This window comes from Aedes albopictus, chromosome 1, assembly GCF_035046485.1.
Source record: "Aedes albopictus strain Foshan chromosome 1, AalbF5, whole genome shotgun sequence".
In the NCBI taxonomy this organism is placed as follows: domain Eukaryota; kingdom Metazoa; phylum Arthropoda; class Insecta; order Diptera; family Culicidae; genus Aedes; species Aedes albopictus.
In genome coordinates this window covers 16,497,692-16,517,185 of record NC_085136.1, presented here as the reverse complement: position 1 = coordinate 16,517,185, position 19,494 = coordinate 16,497,692, and the positions used below count along the sequence as shown (strand labels likewise).

At 40.3% G+C, this 19,494-nt stretch overlaps 2 protein-coding genes across 2 annotated transcripts; one reads left to right on the top strand and one right to left on the bottom strand.

The window, feature by feature from the left end:
- Positions 1-193: 193 nt before the first annotated feature.
- On the bottom strand, positions 194-11,419 carry LOC115253976 (phosphatidylinositol-3-phosphatase SAC1). Its single transcript, XM_029855923.2, has 6 exons — positions 11,238-11,419; positions 11,021-11,112; positions 10,724-10,929; positions 10,419-10,659; positions 9,342-10,342; positions 194-9,282 (listed from the first exon to the last, which is right to left on the bottom strand). Exons 1-6 carry the CDS (start codon positions 11,270-11,272, stop codon positions 9,073-9,075), a joined length of 1,785 nt encoding a protein of 594 aa, XP_029711783.1. The 5' UTR covers positions 11,273-11,419; the 3' UTR covers positions 194-9,072.
- Positions 11,420-17,414: 5,995 nt separating this feature from the next.
- LOC109414867 (uncharacterized) lies at positions 17,415-18,504 on the top strand. Its single transcript, XM_062857899.1, has 3 exons — positions 17,415-17,595; positions 17,653-17,798; positions 18,007-18,504. Exons 1-3 carry the CDS (start codon positions 17,430-17,432, stop codon positions 18,073-18,075), a joined length of 381 nt encoding a protein of 126 aa, XP_062713883.1. The 5' UTR covers positions 17,415-17,429; the 3' UTR covers positions 18,076-18,504.
- The last annotated feature ends 990 nt before the right edge of the window (positions 18,505-19,494 follow it).

Here is a 19,494-nt window from a genome sequence, read left to right as displayed (position 1 = left end):
TGCAAATCTCAACTTCTACTTCATGTAATTGACTAGAAATTTGATCGTTCATTTGCTCACTTGTGGTGCACAATCGACTAAAGTTTCAGCTACGTCAGTGCAGTGGAAATTGATATTTGCTTCTTCAAAATCGCGAGGCAAATTGTTAGAAAGAGAGGGAAGATAGGAAAAATTACACGTCGTCCCGTGCGGCCTTAAATTGCTTTCGCGGAGTACGCTTGCTAGAACTGCAATCGATGCGTTAGTCGTATCGAGATGCCAGTAACGTCCTCCTGAATAACAACATTTTACACTCGTAATAAAGAACAAACTCACTCTCATACCAATGTATTGTGCACGGAGTTTCGTTCGTCCGAAATGTATCCTTTTGCCAACAAAAAAAAAACCACAAGCAGATGAACATTTTGTTGGATTCAGTGATGCGGTCTGGGGCAACGATGTTGAGACGCGTCGTTCCATCACTGGATACGTTTTCATGAAATCAGGCGGGCCGATTTCATGGAGCTGTCGACGACAGTCCGCAGTCAGTGGCCTTGTCAACAATTGAAACCGAATACATGGCATGGCTGTATTGACAGCAGCGCAAGAAGCGGTTAGGTTGCGAGGACTACGATAGAAGCTATCTGGAGCATCCGAGAAGATCAGATGCTACGACAACAAAAGCGCGATCCACCTTGCTGGGAAAGAAGTCGGTTACTCACCATGGAGTAAACACATAATCATCCGTCATCATTCCGTGCGTGAGAAGGTCGAAGAAAGCATTTTCGGGTTTACACACCTTGGTAGTCGTCAGCAAGTAGCCGATTTACTAACAAAAGCCGTACCGGTACCCGAATTCGAAGCCGATAGATAAACTATTGGAGTAGGAAGAATTAAGTATTATTTTGTTACTCAAATTCCTTTGATCCTGAATTAGCATTTGCCAGGCTTAAATTATTCGGATCATTCGATTGGATAATTCTATCCTTCAAAAGTGTTGATACTTAGAACTTGGAAGTCAAAAATCATTGGATCGATCATACTTTTTCTCACTCTGGTAAGCTAATTTTTCGAATGCGAGAACGTTAGCATGAGTCTAGAAAGGCCTAGATGCTATTATACACGATTTAGACGTATCGATCTTAACTATTCTCCCACTCGAACCTCCTACCCTGAGTGAGTAGTATCGGTGCTCGAAAGTAACGCGTTCCGTCTAGTCTTTTAGTTGGCACACACGGAATGTAATACCGTATCCCTGCGCAACGGTACCGTGAAACGATTGAGTTTCGTCATCTGATCATCGCGATTGCTGTAGACAAAAGAGCTCCTGCAATCAATAAGTATTTGGTTTTGTCCTACCGCAATAGGAACACCACTACAATCGTGCTGCCAATTGGAAGATTGAGCCGATACCAACATTTGGTGGCTCCAGAGAGGAGCTACTACCATTAATATTTGGAGGCTTGCCACAGAGGATATATTGCTGCCAGAGAAGAGACAGATTCGAACTCCCGTAACGTGCTATATGAGTGGAAATCGATACCGAATCCAGAGTGCAGCAGTGAAGAATATTGAACACTGAACATCCTCAAACCGTCGCGAACAGCGACAAGTTCTGAATAAAAAAGAACTTATTGATAATGTTTGCTGAAAAAATACCAAACTTCGTTGAAAGGCAGTATTTTCTAATCTCATATTTATTACATATGCCCACAATCACTAGCTAGACTTCCATGGAAAAAGTTCACATTATGAACTAGCAAAATTTTTGAGGTTTTTTTCTTTTTGAAAAGTGCGCAAAGTATGCTGCGTTTACGGTAGTGACGAAAAAAGAATCTGCTGCCCATATTAGCATAGTCGACGTAACCACCATTGACAAAGTAAGCATACACAAGCTAATATCTGACGCATCTGCGTATATGTGACCAGATTAATTCAATACAACACAAGATCTAACCTTTAGTTAGACGACAACGTGTAAAAAATATTGAATTATTCATTGCTTAAATTCCAAAAGAGTGTTGTTGACGGCGTAGAACTCTATCACAATTGCGCAAACAAGCGAGGAGAGGTTTCACTGTCGGGGTCTGAGTTATGCGTGACCGGTCAATAAAGATATGTCGTGTCGTTGATGTTTACATCGACAGTGAACGTTATATAAACGATTCGGAAGATTCGGTGAAGTTGTTGAAAAAGACGAAATAGTTACGAATATTTGCGAGTGATTAATCGGTAAGGTGGATTATTGTAGTTGGAGTCGTGAAGTTGAGAATGTGCTAATTTAAAGAATAGCTATCTTTAATTTGCCAAGTTTCTCTTGCTGTATTCAATCAACAGTCGATGTAGTAAGGACGACTAGTGGCGCTAGGGTGGATCTGGTGCAGTGTAGTTGTAACGACAAGACCCACCGTTCTGGTAGCACTGCAATGGACTAGGAATCTCACTTTCCATCCGTACTCGTCTCGCAGTTGTCAAGCTGAATGACTGGCATGATAGGTAGGAAATAACAAAGCGTGCATATAGCAAAGCAAACGGAGTGATTATGTAAGGAGGAATTTGTTGATAAAACTGTGAATTCGATTGAATATTTATTTACACTATTGATTTATTCTTACATCTACTATTTACAGTGCCTTAAATCTAAAGTTTATTCTTAAATCTACCATGCATTTATACTAAAATCTGTTATATAAAATCTAGTAAGTACGGTGATCGAAACTCTAAACGTAACCTAAAGGGTAAAATTGTTATTGCAGAACTAAAACTATATTCAGTGGAATTGACGATACGATCCATCCTATAATTCAAATCAGTACACCAAAATTGTAAGTGTTTCACTCATATAATCAAATCAATTGAATTTGCTGAAATAAAATCTATTTTTTAGCTTAAAGCGCACAAACCAAATAAAGTGTTGCTGTTGAAACTTGGTGACTTCTGACCCCACAGTAGTAGTGATAAAACTAATTGAGAAATCCAAATATTTTCTAGCAATCAAATTAGCGCAGAGTTGATGGGCCAAAATAAGATCATCGTTAGATAATCGTGAGATAGGAAAAAAACATTTCTTGTAAGTAAAATGCTATTATTTAAAGGACTAACTGTAAAATGAACTTCAAAATATATTTCTAGTTTGAGCTGCGCGTAAAATGCCTGCTACAAGAAAATAGTTATTTCCCTACCCGAACATGATATAAGATGAATTTGAAATAAATATAATTAATTTACAGCATTGAAGCTGACCAAACCAAAGGCTGCTGTCAATACCAGTGTTTACCCATTCCGGAGATGACCCACCACAACATTCTTCAATGACTCTAGTATTCTGCTACCATTCCCGACAACACTTTCACCTCTACTCATCTATCCGATCTACTCTCTACATCTACTTTATTTAGATTTCTTCAGTGTTGCCAGTTTCACCAATCTACCCCTGTTGCGTACAGTTTCAGTACGTTTGCTGTTGAGTGGAACTGGTAACTCAAAAGCAAGAGTGTAGTACACAGAGAGTAAAAAAATCGAAGATTGAAAGTGAAGATTGACATTCTAATTTTTTCATTCGTGTTTGGCCATGTTCATTGTCAGCTGAATGCCTCTCTTTTTTCATTCAATTCTCTGTCAGGAATATTTTTTCGCACGTCGTAAAATGTCCAATTTCTATTAACTGACGCACAATCCGACTTAATGGACAAATAGAGAACATAATTAATATAGCGCATTTAGTTCACCACTGGACTATCGCACTAGTTTTCACGAGTGCGAAAACGCTAATAAAAGTGCGCGATTGCATCAAATCAACTCGGTGTCTTCAGAGCACTTGTTCACCATAGATTGAAGAAATAGTGCGCCGAAGACATCAACCTGATTTGATGCAATCGCGCACTTTTATTCACGTTTTCGCACTTATGAAGTCGCAGTTCGCAGTCCAGTGGTGAACTAAATGCGGTATATTCTAATTAACTACTATACACAAGTTTTGAGGTAATTGGAAGTATAATCGGGAGTTACGGTCCAGTTTTATTTCTCAGTGAAAATTGTCAGTGACAGAAAAATGAATGAATAGGTGAAAAAATTCATTCACCAAAATGAATTTTATTTTGATCCCTCAGTAGAGAATCTTCAAAATACACGTTGAATTTCACTCACTGAAAATGAAAATTTTAAACTCTGGTAGTACATACGCGGCGGTGCGAAGGCCGACGGTGGTTATAATTCTACAACTCGGCAGTGTCGTTTGGTTAGTGAACGAGAAAGGGCACTGCAGTTAGGAGATACGTTTGTCCCGAGAGCGAATACCACATTGTAAGATTTAATACCAAGTAATGTAAAAATGTAATAATAATTGAATAAATAAATTGCAGTATTGAAGCTGCTTGGAGTAAGAAGCTGCTGTCGATGGGTGGTTTTAGTTCCGCGGGAAATCGTCCTAACAAGTGTTGAAAACTACAGTGGCGCTTACGTCAACTATGCGAATATGGGCAGTCTGGAACCCACAATAAAATTTGTGGAAGACTAAATAGTTTTTATATTGGATCCGAATTGTGAACTGAGACATTCACAAATAGTAAAGTGAACTGACATTCGCAAATAGTCGCGAATAAACCTACAGGCAAGGAAACTTGCGATACAAGTGAAGCAGGGTGAACTGACATTCACAACGGAACAAAAAGAACCCAATTCACGATAACCAAGTGAATAGGAAAACGAATACCCAGCAATCCACAGCACTCAGAGAAGAAAACTAAATCACGATTGTTTGACTGGCCTGAACAGGTCTAATTGGTCTAGTCGTAAGTGACTAGCGCCCTTGCAATTGGCTTCCTAAAGTGAGGTTAAGTTTTGTGGAATCCCATTTCGTATTTTAGTGATTGAGTCGTTCCAGATAATCTTTTTTTGTGGGAACCAGGTAGAAAAAAACATTTTATCGGTAAATTTACTAAAAAAATGATGATTCAACTAGGAAACTGATATTTCACTTTTAAACTTCCAAATTTTTACGACATCTACTCTACTTTTAATCGCCAATATTGAATTGAACAATCGTGGAGAATGAGTGAAAGTGAACTGACAGTCACAAAGTTTTGGTGGTAAGAGATATAGCACTGTGCAGACAGCCATGGACAGCGACTTGAGTGAAAGAAATTTAGAAGCAAACTTGGGAATCAGCAAACATGTCTACAAGCTTCGTATTGAAAAAGAACGGCTATTGCCGTCTATGTAATGGGGATGATACAGTGTGTGATATGATATGTTGCGATGAATGTGACCGTTGGTTTCACTTGTACAAAGCTGGATCACAAGCCGACTAAATAAGAAAAGTTTTTATGCGTTAAATGCACGCAATTGGAATACTGTGCCGACACCAACACTGCTTGCAATTCATTTTCAGTTCGTCTTCCATCATTGTGCTGATATATTATGCTTTTGGTCAAAATACGAAGTGACCGAACGTGCGAAAATTGATTTTTAACCTACTTAGAAATGTCGCAACTCAATTTGGATTAGTGCATATTGTTGCTGATAATTAGCTTAATGATGCGCAACAGAAAAAATAGATTCAAATTTACTTCGCAGCTGCAACTTCGCATGTGCTTCTAGCGACGACTTCGATTTGGTGGTGCGACGATAATACCTAGCTGGGAACACAATCAACACAGTTGATGACTGCAGAGAACTTCAACGGATAGTGGATATGTTGGTGGATTGGTGCAAACGCAACTTTTTGACCATCACCCGAGCAAAGTCTGATAGCAAATTGAAAACTACTTTTGATGTTGTGATATTGCAAAATTTGATAATTCAGGTTGTTGTCGTTTTGGTCGTTTTAACGGTTAAAACATCAAAAAATGAGAGCAGAAAATGTTCCTGTGACAGCAAATTGAAAACAATTCTTGCTATCGATGATAGCAAATTGATAACTGTTTCACACACAATACGCGACGCGACACAAGACAACACTTATCGTTCTTACAATCGTCAAGAAAAGATTTAAAAAATTACCTTTTGTCGACCGGTTTCGGGCGAGATCTAGCCCATCTTCAGGACAACGTCCGACTGACTGCGGTGTGTTCGTACGTTGTTCGTATACGTCCAAAAGAAGAGAAATTTACTCTATCGTCAAGTCTGCTAGGTCGAAGAGACACGATGCGATGGGAGGGTCATCCTCATTCATCAATTGCTTTTTCGACCCTGTGATGAACATGGACTCCCATGCATTCAAATGCGAAGATTTGTTGACACATTTGAGCAGTTTCGCTTCTTCCCAGTTGATATTGTGATTACTGCTCGCTGTATGAACTGCCACGCTGGATTCGTTTTGTTTGTTTGTGTCAACGGCATTCTTATGTTCCCTGATTCTGGTTTTGAATTTCCGGCGTGTCTGACCTATGTAGACAGCTGGACAGTCCCTGCATGGAATTTCATAAATTCCTGACTGCTCATCCGGGGGGACCTTATCCTTCAGATTGCATAGTAGTTCACGTAACGTGTTGGCGCTTTTGTGCACTACTTGCAATCCATGTCGTTGAAGCTTCGATTTTATTGGGTTGGTTACTTTAGGGTAGAACGGTAGGCTAATCCTTTTTGTTTGTCCTGCTATTGGCTCCAGCGTTGTTATGTTCTGACGGTGTTTTTTGCGTTTGTGTTTTTGTAGAATTTTGTCTACGAAAGTTCTGTTGTATCCATTGACCTCGGCTGCAGCGTAAATTCGATTCTGTTCTTCCTTGAATTCTACGCTATCCAACGGTACATTGTAGAGCCGGTGAGCCATAGAATGGAAGGCGGCTTGCTTTTGGGCACCAAAGTGGTTGGAATCGGATGTTATGTACCGATCTGGTGTGCCCCCCTTGCCGATATCGTGAGCAATATCGAAAATGCCATTCAGTTCGAGGATCACGCGTATAAAGCAGCCACCCGTCACAGTGTTAAGGAATGCATAGTGAGAACGGCGAGCAAAAAGGAGAACAAAAATCGCGCCAACTTCGATACGTGGTGCACAATCCGTCTGTTGAAATCTCGTGATGTGATATACTCTCGTGCCGATAAGGGGAACGCGGTAGTGATTATGGATAGAGAAGATTACGACTCGCGCGTTCGGGACATGATCAGTGCCGGTCCGTATGAAGAGTTTACTTTCAAAAACGGAAAGCCGAAAGATCCTCTTAACAGAATGGTTGAGGAAGTGAATCATGTCCGGAAGAAGGTAGCTAACTTGATGGGCGAAGACAGGTTGGAAAGAAAGTTCTATGTTCCAAACCCGACGGTGGCATCCTTGTATTGCCTACCAAAGATTCATAAGAATCCGGTAGGTATGCGCCCGATCTCGTCCAACATCCGTACCCCTACCGAAAAAATGGCAGCGTGGCTAGTGGAAGAAATGAGAAAATACCCTGTGAAGCATGGAAAAAGTGTTAAAAACTCGGTGGATTTGGTTGAGCAGCTAGAGGGGTTCAAATTGCGACGAGGTAAAATTCTGGTATCGTTCGATGTCGCCGCTCTATTTCCGAGCGTACCAGCCACTGAAGCTCTGCAAAGCCTGCGCCGACACTTGGAACGGTGCCGAGTGCCGCTAAACCACATCGAGGCTTATCTCACTGTTGCCAAGGTCTGTATGAACCAAAATTTTTTCAACTTCCGGGGAAAATACTACAAACAGACCTTTGGCCTGAGCATGGGTAGTACACGGACAGAAATGTTGCCTGACTGACATAACCTTTTCTATAGTTCTCTCAAGCCTATAAGATATTCTTGGAATAATTCCTTAAAACGGTTGATTCACAATGTTATGATGTCTAAATCGGTATCGATACCCAGGCTCATAAATACCAATCGTGTATAAATGGACGAAGATGAGGAGGCCCCATGACGGGGGTGAATCTTCGTCACGAAAAGTGCTGCTCATTTGAAACCTGAACACTGGCGAACCTGGTGGTGGAAGTCAAGCTTTACTCCACAGCGAGCATAGGGAGGCGGCGTAGCACGCTTTGATGACTTTTTATTTCTTCATGCAAATTCATTCCAATCTAGTTCTCCAAGTGACAATTTCTCGTCTTCCACCTCGAAACTTCAAGTTTGTTCGAAGATACATATCTGTTCTGTGCCCCATGTCAAGGCTCTCCCGTAAGTGCAAAATGCGCAAACAGTGACGAGACCGCTCTTCGAATGCTCACGCTTCGTTGAGCAAAAGGCGAGTGTGCAAGAGATGTGAGCTAGAGATATTATACTCCTGATAACATTGTTGAAAGGATGTGTACGGGGGCGGAGAAGTGGGATTGCGTTACTTCCACGGTCTCTCGAACTAATAGAAATACACTAGAACTCTAATGGCGCTGTAGTCAGTTTTCTTATTTAATTATTTTAATAACTTTATTTGCAATAATTTACTATTTTAAAGTGTCCATCTTGTAGAGGATCTTTTGTTATGGTAAACAAAATTAACTTGACACTTCTAGTACCGCTGCTGACGCTGTAAGGGCGTGGCAAACTAGATGTTAGTCACACGAACAGTCGCGACACTGGACTTCTGTGGCTAGTTATTCTACTCTCGAACTGCACTTGAACAATCAACAGTAAGTTAAGTTTATTTGCATTGCCTTGAGCCACATGGCCTTCATTTTCTTTCACATCTATCGAAAGATTAAATGATCAACTGTATTCATGAAGAATGCCTAGGAATTTTATTGCAATTGCCATTTGGGCATGTCCATAAACTACGTAGACTCTTAGGGGGGACGGGGGGGGTCTGGCCAAAGTCTACGCTCCATACAAATTTCGAAAATTTTGTATGAACAAAAGTCTACGGAGGGGGAGGGGGGGGGGGGTCTGAGATGGCCCAAAATGAGTCTACGTAGTTTATGGACAGCGCCTTTGTTACCGACTTACTGATGGAATGGGAGGTAATGGAAACAGGGAAAGGGATCTAGAAGCGTGCAGAAAAGTGTAATAACTGGAACCATTTAAGAGACCTACAATTATGATACTTAACCCACAGTATTATTGTACAATCGAGTTTGGGAACGAATAATTAAAACAATCCACGCACCGAAGCGACGATGAACCTCTTCCCCAGACCAGAGGCCCACTTTACCGATACCGTCAGGGTTCCATCTTGCCCATGGACCGCACCGCCGGCACCAGCTTGGGCCAGTCGACGAACTCCACGCCGTACTTGAGGATACCGGCCCCGGTGACGCCCACCATCGAGCCCCAGAACAGTATGAACAGCAGGCTCTCGGTGTTGTACTCCTGCGGGTAGACCGCCGACGTGAAGAACATGGCAAATGCAAACAGCAGCACCACTGGGAACTGTAATAAAAATATCAGTGTCAGTATGAAGAAGTATGGTTCAATAACGAGATACTTACTGTTCCGTATTTCCATCCCTTCTGGATCACCAGAGGGCACTGGACGGTGAGGCCTTCACCGTCCTTCACAGCGTAGTTCCCGAGGAACAAATCGATCGCATCCTGCCGGAAGCCGTCGTTGAAGTTGTTCTTGTAGTAACGCGTCAACGAGTTGGAACCGTCCTTCAGGAGTCCCATCTTGGTCCGTTTGCCGGTACGGGTGAAGTCTGTCTTCAAGGCACCGGTGCCAGAGTACTGGGTGGAAATCATGTCCGCATTGTCAGCCCAGACGTTCTTGAACAGCCATTCGAAGGTCGAGTTCGGATCTATCCGCTGACCAGTCGTCAGGACGCCTAATTTGATAAGGCTCTGCTCCAAGCTTCGCTTGGCCAACATACTCTGGACGACGTTGGTCCGGTCCAGACAGTCGATACAGTTCGTGCGGAACACGCCATCCTGAGAGGACATCAGAGTTCCGTCTCTTCTCAAATGGAACACCCCAAATTCGTCCTGTTCGTGGGCCAATCTGGCGATTAGGTTGTGCAACCTATCATATCGCATCTTCCGACACTCGGCGTGGAAATCGTACGATTCGTAACGTACATTTTGGTATCCTAGAGTGGAAATCGTTGTAGCGAAAGCTTTCTCCAGGACATCTTCTGCTCCCCGATGGTCGATCAGGTTGACCAGAACCTGTCGACCGTAGTGAATCATCTGGGCGTCCAAGTGCTTGGAACAAGCAATCAGATGATCCCGCCCAGCAACCAACTCCGGCGGGGGCTTGTACTTCAGGTTGGGCGTCTGCCGCCAGAACAGCGGAATGCTTCCCCGGGTTTGCACGAAAGAAACCTTATCGCCGCGAACGTCGACGATTTGTTCCGTTTCAACGTAGTTGGAAACGCTGCCGGTTTGGTCGATTCCTCGGCAGAACAGACGAGTTCCGGCACGGTGCACCGACCGACGCGAGATCAGAATCCACTGGAAGCTGTGATTGTTGACCATCACGTCATTCACCGAAACGACTGTGGAATAATGGAATATTCGCATGAGAAACTGGTCTTCTAAGTACGGATAACGTAGAGATGGTGGCATACTTACATCCCAGAATCAGCGGTAAACTGTACTGCCTTAGTTCCGGCCGGTGGAAGTGCTTCAAAAGGTATCCGTTCCAAACGAACCGCGAGTCCGCCCGCTCGTACAACCCAGTCTGCATAAAGTCCGGTGGCATCGAGTGTAACCGCTGCAGCGTATGTGTGATGTCGTACGTGTACGAAAAGTAGTAATACGGTGTATCCAGGACCTGCCGGATCATCGCCAGGTAGACGTTGTTTTGCACTTTCTGAAAGAGGTCAAACATTATAGGAACAACGCCTTTGCTCAAATATATTCCAATGGCCACTGACCTGCGTCTCGCTCAGATGCGTCAGGGACGGAACGAACGGTATCACGTCGAATCCGGCCAGACGCCAAACGACCTGCGAGTTGATGATTCCGACAAACACCCGGTGGGTCATCACGACCAGGTGGAATCCGCTGATCAGCTTGATCACCCCCAAGATGCCGCATATTTTGCGCACCTGAATGCCCTGCGGCAGCTGGTTGGTTTTGACTGTGAATCACGAGAAAAATCGATAATTACCTACCTACTCTGCGTGATGGGCAATAAGACGCGAGATGACGAGAAAGAATAAGGTCATTACCCTGGAGCGACGTTTCCCGACTGATTCGATCGATTATCAAAACTTCACTCTTTCCGTTCGGTTCGATGTAGAACTTATCAGCTGTGATGTAACTGGAATCATGCAGGTATTTAACATTAAATGCAACAGAATTTCCAATCCAGTCCACCCGAAGGCGACCTTTACCCATTAATTCGAATTCAATGGCAAAAAAAAACAACACAGCAGCATTACTCACAAGTTCATATCATCGTGAATCTCCCACGAAGCCATCGTTGCCAGCTCAATGCACTATCACGCAGCACTACTTTCCGAAGAATCCAGCTGAGAACACCAATTTTGGGCACAAAATTGAGGTGAAATTGTAGCTTTTCAAAACGAATTTCACACACCGTTCCGCGAAGTTCTGCCTTTTCTGACGGACGTTCAGGAGGCAGACTGTGCAAAAATCGATGACGTGATAATCGGATGACAGAAGGAAAGAAGGAGCAAAAAACAAAATGCAAAAAAAGGCAACAAATTTGAAGTAGGGGTGTTCATGATATGCTTTTCTTTTGGAGGAGGATTTTGGTATAGGATTGAGCCCAGTTTACACGTTTACACTCCATTCTTTGTGAAAGGGCAACACGCAGAAGTCGGTGTCGGTCCACTCAAAAATTAGCAAGATGTACTAAGGACTGTTCATTTTATAAAGAGGACAACTTTGAAAGGCTATAAAAAGAAAACGCGTAGTTCAAATTTGAGCAGCCTTGGTTAGTTGTTCAGTACATTATATAAGCAGATAATAACCATAAATAAATTGGGTTAAAATTATTGAACTTCATAGAAATGTGGCAAAGTGTTTCGAGAGATCAATTTTTTAATTCCCAAAAACTAAAGATAAACACAAAATTTCTGTAAACCATCGGTGTATCGTTTTTAATTCCATGAAAGTGTTTGCCATGCTGCAGCAGTTTGTGTGATACATATTCTGGCAAAATATAAACCTAATCGGAATAATGGTTGTTGAGATATTAAAGTTACAAGTTGGACTCGATTTTCAGAATAAAATTTATTTGTTAAACAAAAAAGTATAAAAATATTAAATTTTGAATGTTTTCAATGGATCTAGTCGAAAGTACTAATAATGCAATTTCAAATGCAGAAAACCGCTTCTTGATAGCATTGTTGGCTTGGTTACTGTGCTTCATGGTAGTTACCGGAGATAAAACCGCTTCATTCTTTGAAGGTTCTTCTAAATAACGATGTACTCTATTGCAAATACAACTTAACAATGATGTCGAAAACTAGGGGCAGGACAGATCTAACGAGAGAAAATCTGTGCTCGAAATGTTGTTCAGAATTCTTCACAGTTCCTCCTAGGGGCAGGACAGATCTAACGAGAGAAAACCTGTGCTCGAAATGTTGTTCAGAATTCCTCACAGTTCCTCAGATTTTCTCCCATTTCTTCCAAAGTGTGATCTGGCACCAATGTCAAACTGCAAAGTGTTGCGTGTGCTGAATGAAAATTGCAGTTTTGGGGATGTCTTTCGACCAACTTCGTCGATCATTGATAAAAAGAGTAACTCAGAAATCCTCAGAGTTGCTCTCGTTTTCACAGTGTCTTGCCCCTAGAGTTCCTCAGATTTTCTCCCATTTATACCAAAGTGTGATCTGGCACCAATGTCAAACTGCAAAGTGTTACATGTGCTGAATGAAAATTGCAGTTTTGGGGATGTCTTTCAACAAATTTCGTCGATCATTGATAAAAAGTGTAACTCAGAATTTCTCAGAGTTGCTCTCGTTTGCACAGTGTCTTGCCCCTAGGTCGAAAATAAAAATTAACATGTAGTTATTTACAAATAAGGTATATAATCACATAGGGTCAGACCTTGCTGAAAATAAATAATAATAAGCTTCTCTAGAATCAAAAACTTGCATTTATGGAGCAAAAAGTATGCAATTTTTCATTATGGCCATCATTAAGTATTAAATTTATGATGACCCTGATAAAAAATATCATAAAAATACGATAAATTTTATTGTTACAACACCATTTTTTCGAAAAATATTCACCATTAAACGTATTGTAATTTACACGGTACACTCACCATCACCCCTATTGTTCTATACCATTCGGCGAATGGTAAATGGCACTTTTACAATAAAAAATGGTGGTCGTTATGTATCTTAACCATAAAATTTTGAGAAAATTTTCATACACTTTTTAGCGAATAACAATAGAATGTATTGTGTTTTAATGAGACATTTTTAGGGCAATTTTCAAAAGAAAACAATATATCTTAATGATTTTTTATTGTTTTTACAATACAAATACAATTAATTGAATGGCGTCAAACTAGGGGCAAGACACTGTGCAAACGAGAGTTACTCTGAGAAATTCTGAGTAACTCTTTTCACTAATGGTCGACGAAATTGGTTGAGAAACACCCCTAAAACTGCAAGAAAGGCGAGATATCGGGCAATATTGTTTTGATTTTGCGATGAATCAGGCAACACCAAAGCAAAAACGGGAGCAATCCGGAGGAATTCTGAGCAACACTGTGAAGGAAAATGTACTCTCCAGCACAGTGTCTTGCCCCAAGGCGTCAAATGAATCGTTGTTACAATAAAAATACAATAATATTTGTTGTTATTTGTAAGCAGTTTTCGCTTTTGAAAATCCATAGAATTTAAATTTCCCGCTAACATTTATATCCAGCATTTACGAGCACTAACGGCCGCCAGAATGATATGCACATTTTATGATAAGTGTCAAACACTCTGATGTCTGTCTGGTATGTGTTGCTTGGCAGCTGTTGATAAGATCTATCAATCTTTTCAAATAACTGCCAAATATCACAAGTCAGACCTCAGGTCGTATGATCCATACCATAAATCGTTCACAATTCATGTGGCCATTAGTATCTGTAAATGCTGAAGAAAAATGTTACCAAGAAATATGAATTCACAGACAAACAGACGTAACACTCCGATATTTTGCATCGTACACCGATTTAACGGTCTATTTTAAAATTTGATAGTTGGCCAACTGATCACCCGTGGCGCTCGCATCGTTTTTGCTCGAGTTTGACGTTTGCCCACTACCGCCACCTAGTTGATGGTCGGCCAAACTCAGTCCTTTTAGCATTGGGCGAACATGTTTTCGTGACTATGATTTAATTCGAAAAATGTTCGAAGTGTTACGTCTGTTTGTCTGTGATGAATTCTTTGGTTTTTCAAAGGCGAAATCTGTTTACATAACAACAAATATTATTGCATGTTTATTTTAACATCGGTTCAATTGACCCCATTACACAAATTGTATTTGTATTGTTATAAATGGTAGTTTACTGTTTACTAGATTCCTTTAATTTATTGGAAAACATTAGTAAAATCATTGTTCATCTTTTTCTCGTCTTAACGTCCTCACTTGGCTAAAATGGGCTAAAACCTGCTTTTCAGCTAGTTTTTTATAAGTACTTCTTCGGTTATTCATTGAGAGCCTTGGGGCAAGACACTGTGCTGGAGAGTACATTTTCCTTCACAGAGTTGCTCAGAATTCTTCCGGATTGCTCCCGTTTTTGCTTGAGTGTTGCCTGATTCATCGCAAAATCAAAACAATATTTCCCGATATCTCGTCTTTCTTGCAGTTTTAGGGGTGTTTTTCAACAAATTTCGTCGATCATTGGTGAAAAGAGTTACTCAGAATTTCTCAGAGTTGCTCTCGTTTGCACAATGTCTTGCCCCTAGTTGAGAGCTTCCTCTGCCAACACGGCTTGACGTCTGTCAGTCGTTGAAGTTTCAGCGAATAACATTCGATAACCGAAACATCTACTGTACTCAAATTTAAAACGAAAACGCGAAAACTTAAAAAAAAATATGTCAAGTGATTTTGTATTTGATTATACAAACCTGATCCAAGCAACAATAATATTTATTGTTATTTATTTGTTACTAATTGTTTTTAAGTGTAATTGAGAAATAAACTCTTTTTTAATAAAAGGTCCATGAGAACTTTGCAGGCAACTTTGCAACTATATAAAAACCAATTAACTTGGGGCAAGACACTGTGCTGGAGAGTACATTTTACTTCACAGTGTTGCTCAGAATTCCTCCGGATTGCTCCCGTTTTTGCTTTGGTGTTGCCTGATTCATCGCAAAATCAAAACAATATTGCCCGATATCTTGCCTTTCTTGCAGTTATAGGGGTGTTTCTCAACCAATTTCGTCGATCATTAGTGAAAAGAGTTACTCAGAATTTCTCAGAGTAACTCTCGTTTGCACAGTGTCTTGCCCCTAGCCAATTAAATTAATGTTTACTGATAATAACTTTAAATGATTATAGAACTATTGAAAAACAATCGAATAAATTAGTCACTAATAAAGCTAATGTTCACTTATTGTACGAACTATATGGGCTTGATTTCTATTGTAAAAAGTAACAATATATCTACTATGAGTTTTATTGTGAACAATAAAACCAGTCATATGTTAATAATATTTACCATGTAATGAATGGTCATTTTTTTTATCCGGGGAAGAATGTATTGCTTATTTTGCACCGTATTCGACCTCCTACAGAAATTTTTTGTCACACCACAATATGTTCCCACCAGTTTCGGCATACTGGTTCGTTTCGTTGCTAGAAATTTTAAGCGTCGGTTACACTTTTTGGGTGGTGCATGGAATAATCGGTTTGTTTACATGCTACTTTCTTTGGTGTATGACGTGTGAACAAATATTTCAGACGATTGAACATTTGCACGATAATCTATAAAGCAATGCAAGATGCAATACTTTAAAGCATATTTTTCTTCGGTATCATTTAGAATGCGATTCTCTTCTATACTGGACAAATTTTGAACCGATTCCGTAGTGTTATTGCATCACTGGACTTAAATAAGTATTTTTTATCAATTTCATTGATAACAAGGCAACTCACTATATCAAGCTGTATAATGCTTGGTGCATTATTACTGACCAACTATTACACTCTACCTTTAGAAGAATAGTATTAGATCCCAACACATTGGAAAGTTCATGAAAATTTTAAAGTTATGTATGTGGAAAGTTGTGTAGAATTTTGAGAAATGGGGTTTTATTGAGTTTTAACGAAAACCGCTTCAGTTCTATAATTAAGGACAATTTGTATAATGTTATATTTTTCCTACACTGTAGAATAGCTATGGATATTTATGCAAAAAAACGATAATGATTTTATTGAAAAATAAAAAAGGTATCACACAAATAAACTGTCCTCTTTATAAAATGAACAGTCCTTATTTGTATTCATCCCATGGCACACCAAAAGTGAGCAAGTGGGGCCTTACTCATTTTTGAGCTAATGCTTGAAAGCCGAGGGGGACGACTCCTAGGGGCAAGACATTGTGCAAACGAGAGCAACTCTGAGAAATTCTGAGTAACTCTTTTCACCAATGATCGACGAAATTTGTTGAAAAACACCCCTAAAACTGCAAGAAAGACGAGATATCGGGCAATATTGTTTTGATTTTGCGATGAATCAGGCAACACTCAAGCAAAAACGGGAGCAATCCGGAAGAATTCTGAGCAACTCTGTGAAGGAAAATGTACTCTCCAGCACAGTGTCTTGCCCCAAGCTTGAACTTTAGTTTTCTTCATGAATATTTATCGGAACCTTGGGGCAAGACACTGTGCTGGAGAGTACATTTTCCTTCACACTGAAAGTCTCTCTAATAAAGACAAATCAATCAATCAATTTTCCTTCACAGAGTTGCTCAGAAATCCTCCGGTTTGCTCTCGTTTTTGCTTGAGTGTTGCCTGATTCATCGCAAAATCAAAACAATATTGCCCGATATCTCGCCTTTCTTGCAGTTTTAGGGGTGTTTTTCAACAAATTTCGTCGATCATTGGTGAAAAGAGTTACTCAGAATTTCTCAGAGTTACTCCCGTTTGCACAGTGTCTTGCCCCTAGACACATACACGGAAAAATATTATAACCCAAAGAATAAGTTTTAAAAACTCAAATTTGGCTAAACTGCTTAAAGTTTTAACTCAAAGTTGGGTTGTTTTCTCCCTCGCCCCACCGCAATGTTGTCGAAAACAAAGAGAGAAGCACCGCCCGCATAACAAATTACAGTTTGTCTGAAACTCCAAACAATACATGACCTTTATCTGTTGAGGTAAGTGTGTGGCAAACAGTTGCTTTAATGTTGAAGAATATGAAACTCAATTTGTTTGACTGTAAACCACGGTATATTCAATCCAAACCAGGTGGTAACAATATATTATATTGTACAGACATTTTTAAACAATATGAGTTGTGAGGTATGGTTGCAATATGAAATCACCCTCTGACAAACGGTTTGCATTTATGTTAAGCTACACACTTACACACGTGAATTTCACCACATGTTACTGATGTTGAACAGTATGACATATTGTTGCATGCATCGGTATATGTGAGTGAATGAAAGCCGATGAGATGCTTGCCGTGACAATTTCCATAACAAAGAAGTCTGAGCAAGCAGCGAAAACAAACGCGATTTGGTTTTTGTTTTCAATTTCGTTAATAAAAATCCTGTTTCGCAGAGAATCGGTCATCGTTTCCAAGGCGGCCGTCAACGTCTTGTTAGGTAAGTTTTGGTCCAGCGTAAAATTAGTAAGAATCTGAAAAAAAGTCTTTCTTCTAGCCATAGTAAACAACGTTTTCTACCCGGAGGAGTTTACGTCGTCGGAATTAGCTGCCAGCTGTCGAACCCGACGGCATTGCTACGCCGGTCATGGAACATGCATTCCCATCATTAGTCGTGTCCACAACACTGTTTGTCCATCCACGGTGAGTAATTTCTACCCGATTTGACCAACGATATTTAACCTGCAACAAAAGGCTCCACCTCGTACTTGTTGGAGCTAGTCCACCATGGCCACGCAAGCCATAGCGAGGCTAGCTCCGTCGATGCCTGTTTCTTAATTACAATGAATACTAACTTCCAACAGTACTCCACCTAGACAACAAGCTGATATCGTCCATTTATGTCTTATAGGCATGTCCTGGAGCGATTTCGGAGTTCATCCATAACGCGGTAGTGCTTCCAACGCTGGTATCATCATAGTGCAAATCAACCCACCATAGATTCGCGTTGGCCCAGCTCAAACTCTTCCAGAAGAATCCCGGATGCTTTTCTGTTAACCGCAGAAGGCAAGTTAGGAAACATCTAGCGATGATGTTGGAGAAGCTGTGGGACGACTGCGAGGAAAGACGTTTTCTAACAGATTTAATTTTGTTATTCTAATTTTTACTTTTTTTCGAAATTAAATAGAAATAAGAGAAACACTAGTTGCTTTTTATTATCATATATAAGAAAATTACCAATTATTTCAACTGTAAGAGAACTATATACCAAAAGACTATGGAACCATCATGCACAGTAAAGCAATTATTACACATACAGTGCTGATTTTTATTCCGATTTTATGGGCCAACTGTTTTAGAACTGTTTGCTTGACAGTAAATTGGGCAAAAAATGGATAGTATATCGACCTTTTGGCAAACTGTAAACGAAAAATTTTGTTCGAGAAAAAGAGCGATTTCTTATTGTAACATAACTTAACCGCCTATTCCACATATTGTAATTTGCTCGAGAACCATCTATCACACTGTTGAAACCGTTTATGATAGTGTTGACTTATTGTTGCTTTGGATGTTCTATCATACTATTGAGATACTGTAGTGCATAGTTCCGAACAGTATGGTGCACAGTTCTAGTATGGTTCATGGTTATGCGGGCGACGCATCCGCTGCTCTTCCGTGGAAGAAGCCAAATTTGGGTTTTCTTGAATTAACCCAAATTTGCGTCATTTGAGGCCTCCGTTGGGTGAAAATAACTTACCACTGGGTTAATTCAGTAACAAATTTTGAAAACGACGTATAATCAATGGTGTAGCATTGATTATACGTCGTTTTCAAAATTTGTTACTGAATTTTTTTGCAACTCTCAATCGAGAACTACTCACTCACCACTTTCGCTGTTTAACGTAAATTTGAGTTATTCCACGGAAGACCGGGATTGCGTCAAAACAACTTAAATTTGGGTTGATTTGTAGTTCAGTGTACCTTCCTTCAAATGAACTCTCAACTTATTTGACGTGTGTGTGGCTCTTATGAAATTCAATTCTCTATAGTACTTACAGATGATCATTGATGACTTATTCATTTCATTTGGAAAATTTAATGATTGCTTTGCATTCTTCATGGGTATTTTCGATCCGTTTTTTTGTTGCACAAAGATCAATAGAATATCTCGCTTTTCTTACATCATACAATATATTGCTGTGTGCATTCAAAATGCAAATATCAAATGCGGGAGCACCAAATGCGGTAAGATTTTCTAACAAGTAACCCGATGTCAGTGGGAGCTTTCGAATCCTAGGGAGGCGGCTAGGGGCAAGACACTGTGCAAACGAGAGCAACTCTGAGAAATTCTGAGTTACACTTTTTATCAATGATCGACGAAATTTGTTGAAAGACATCC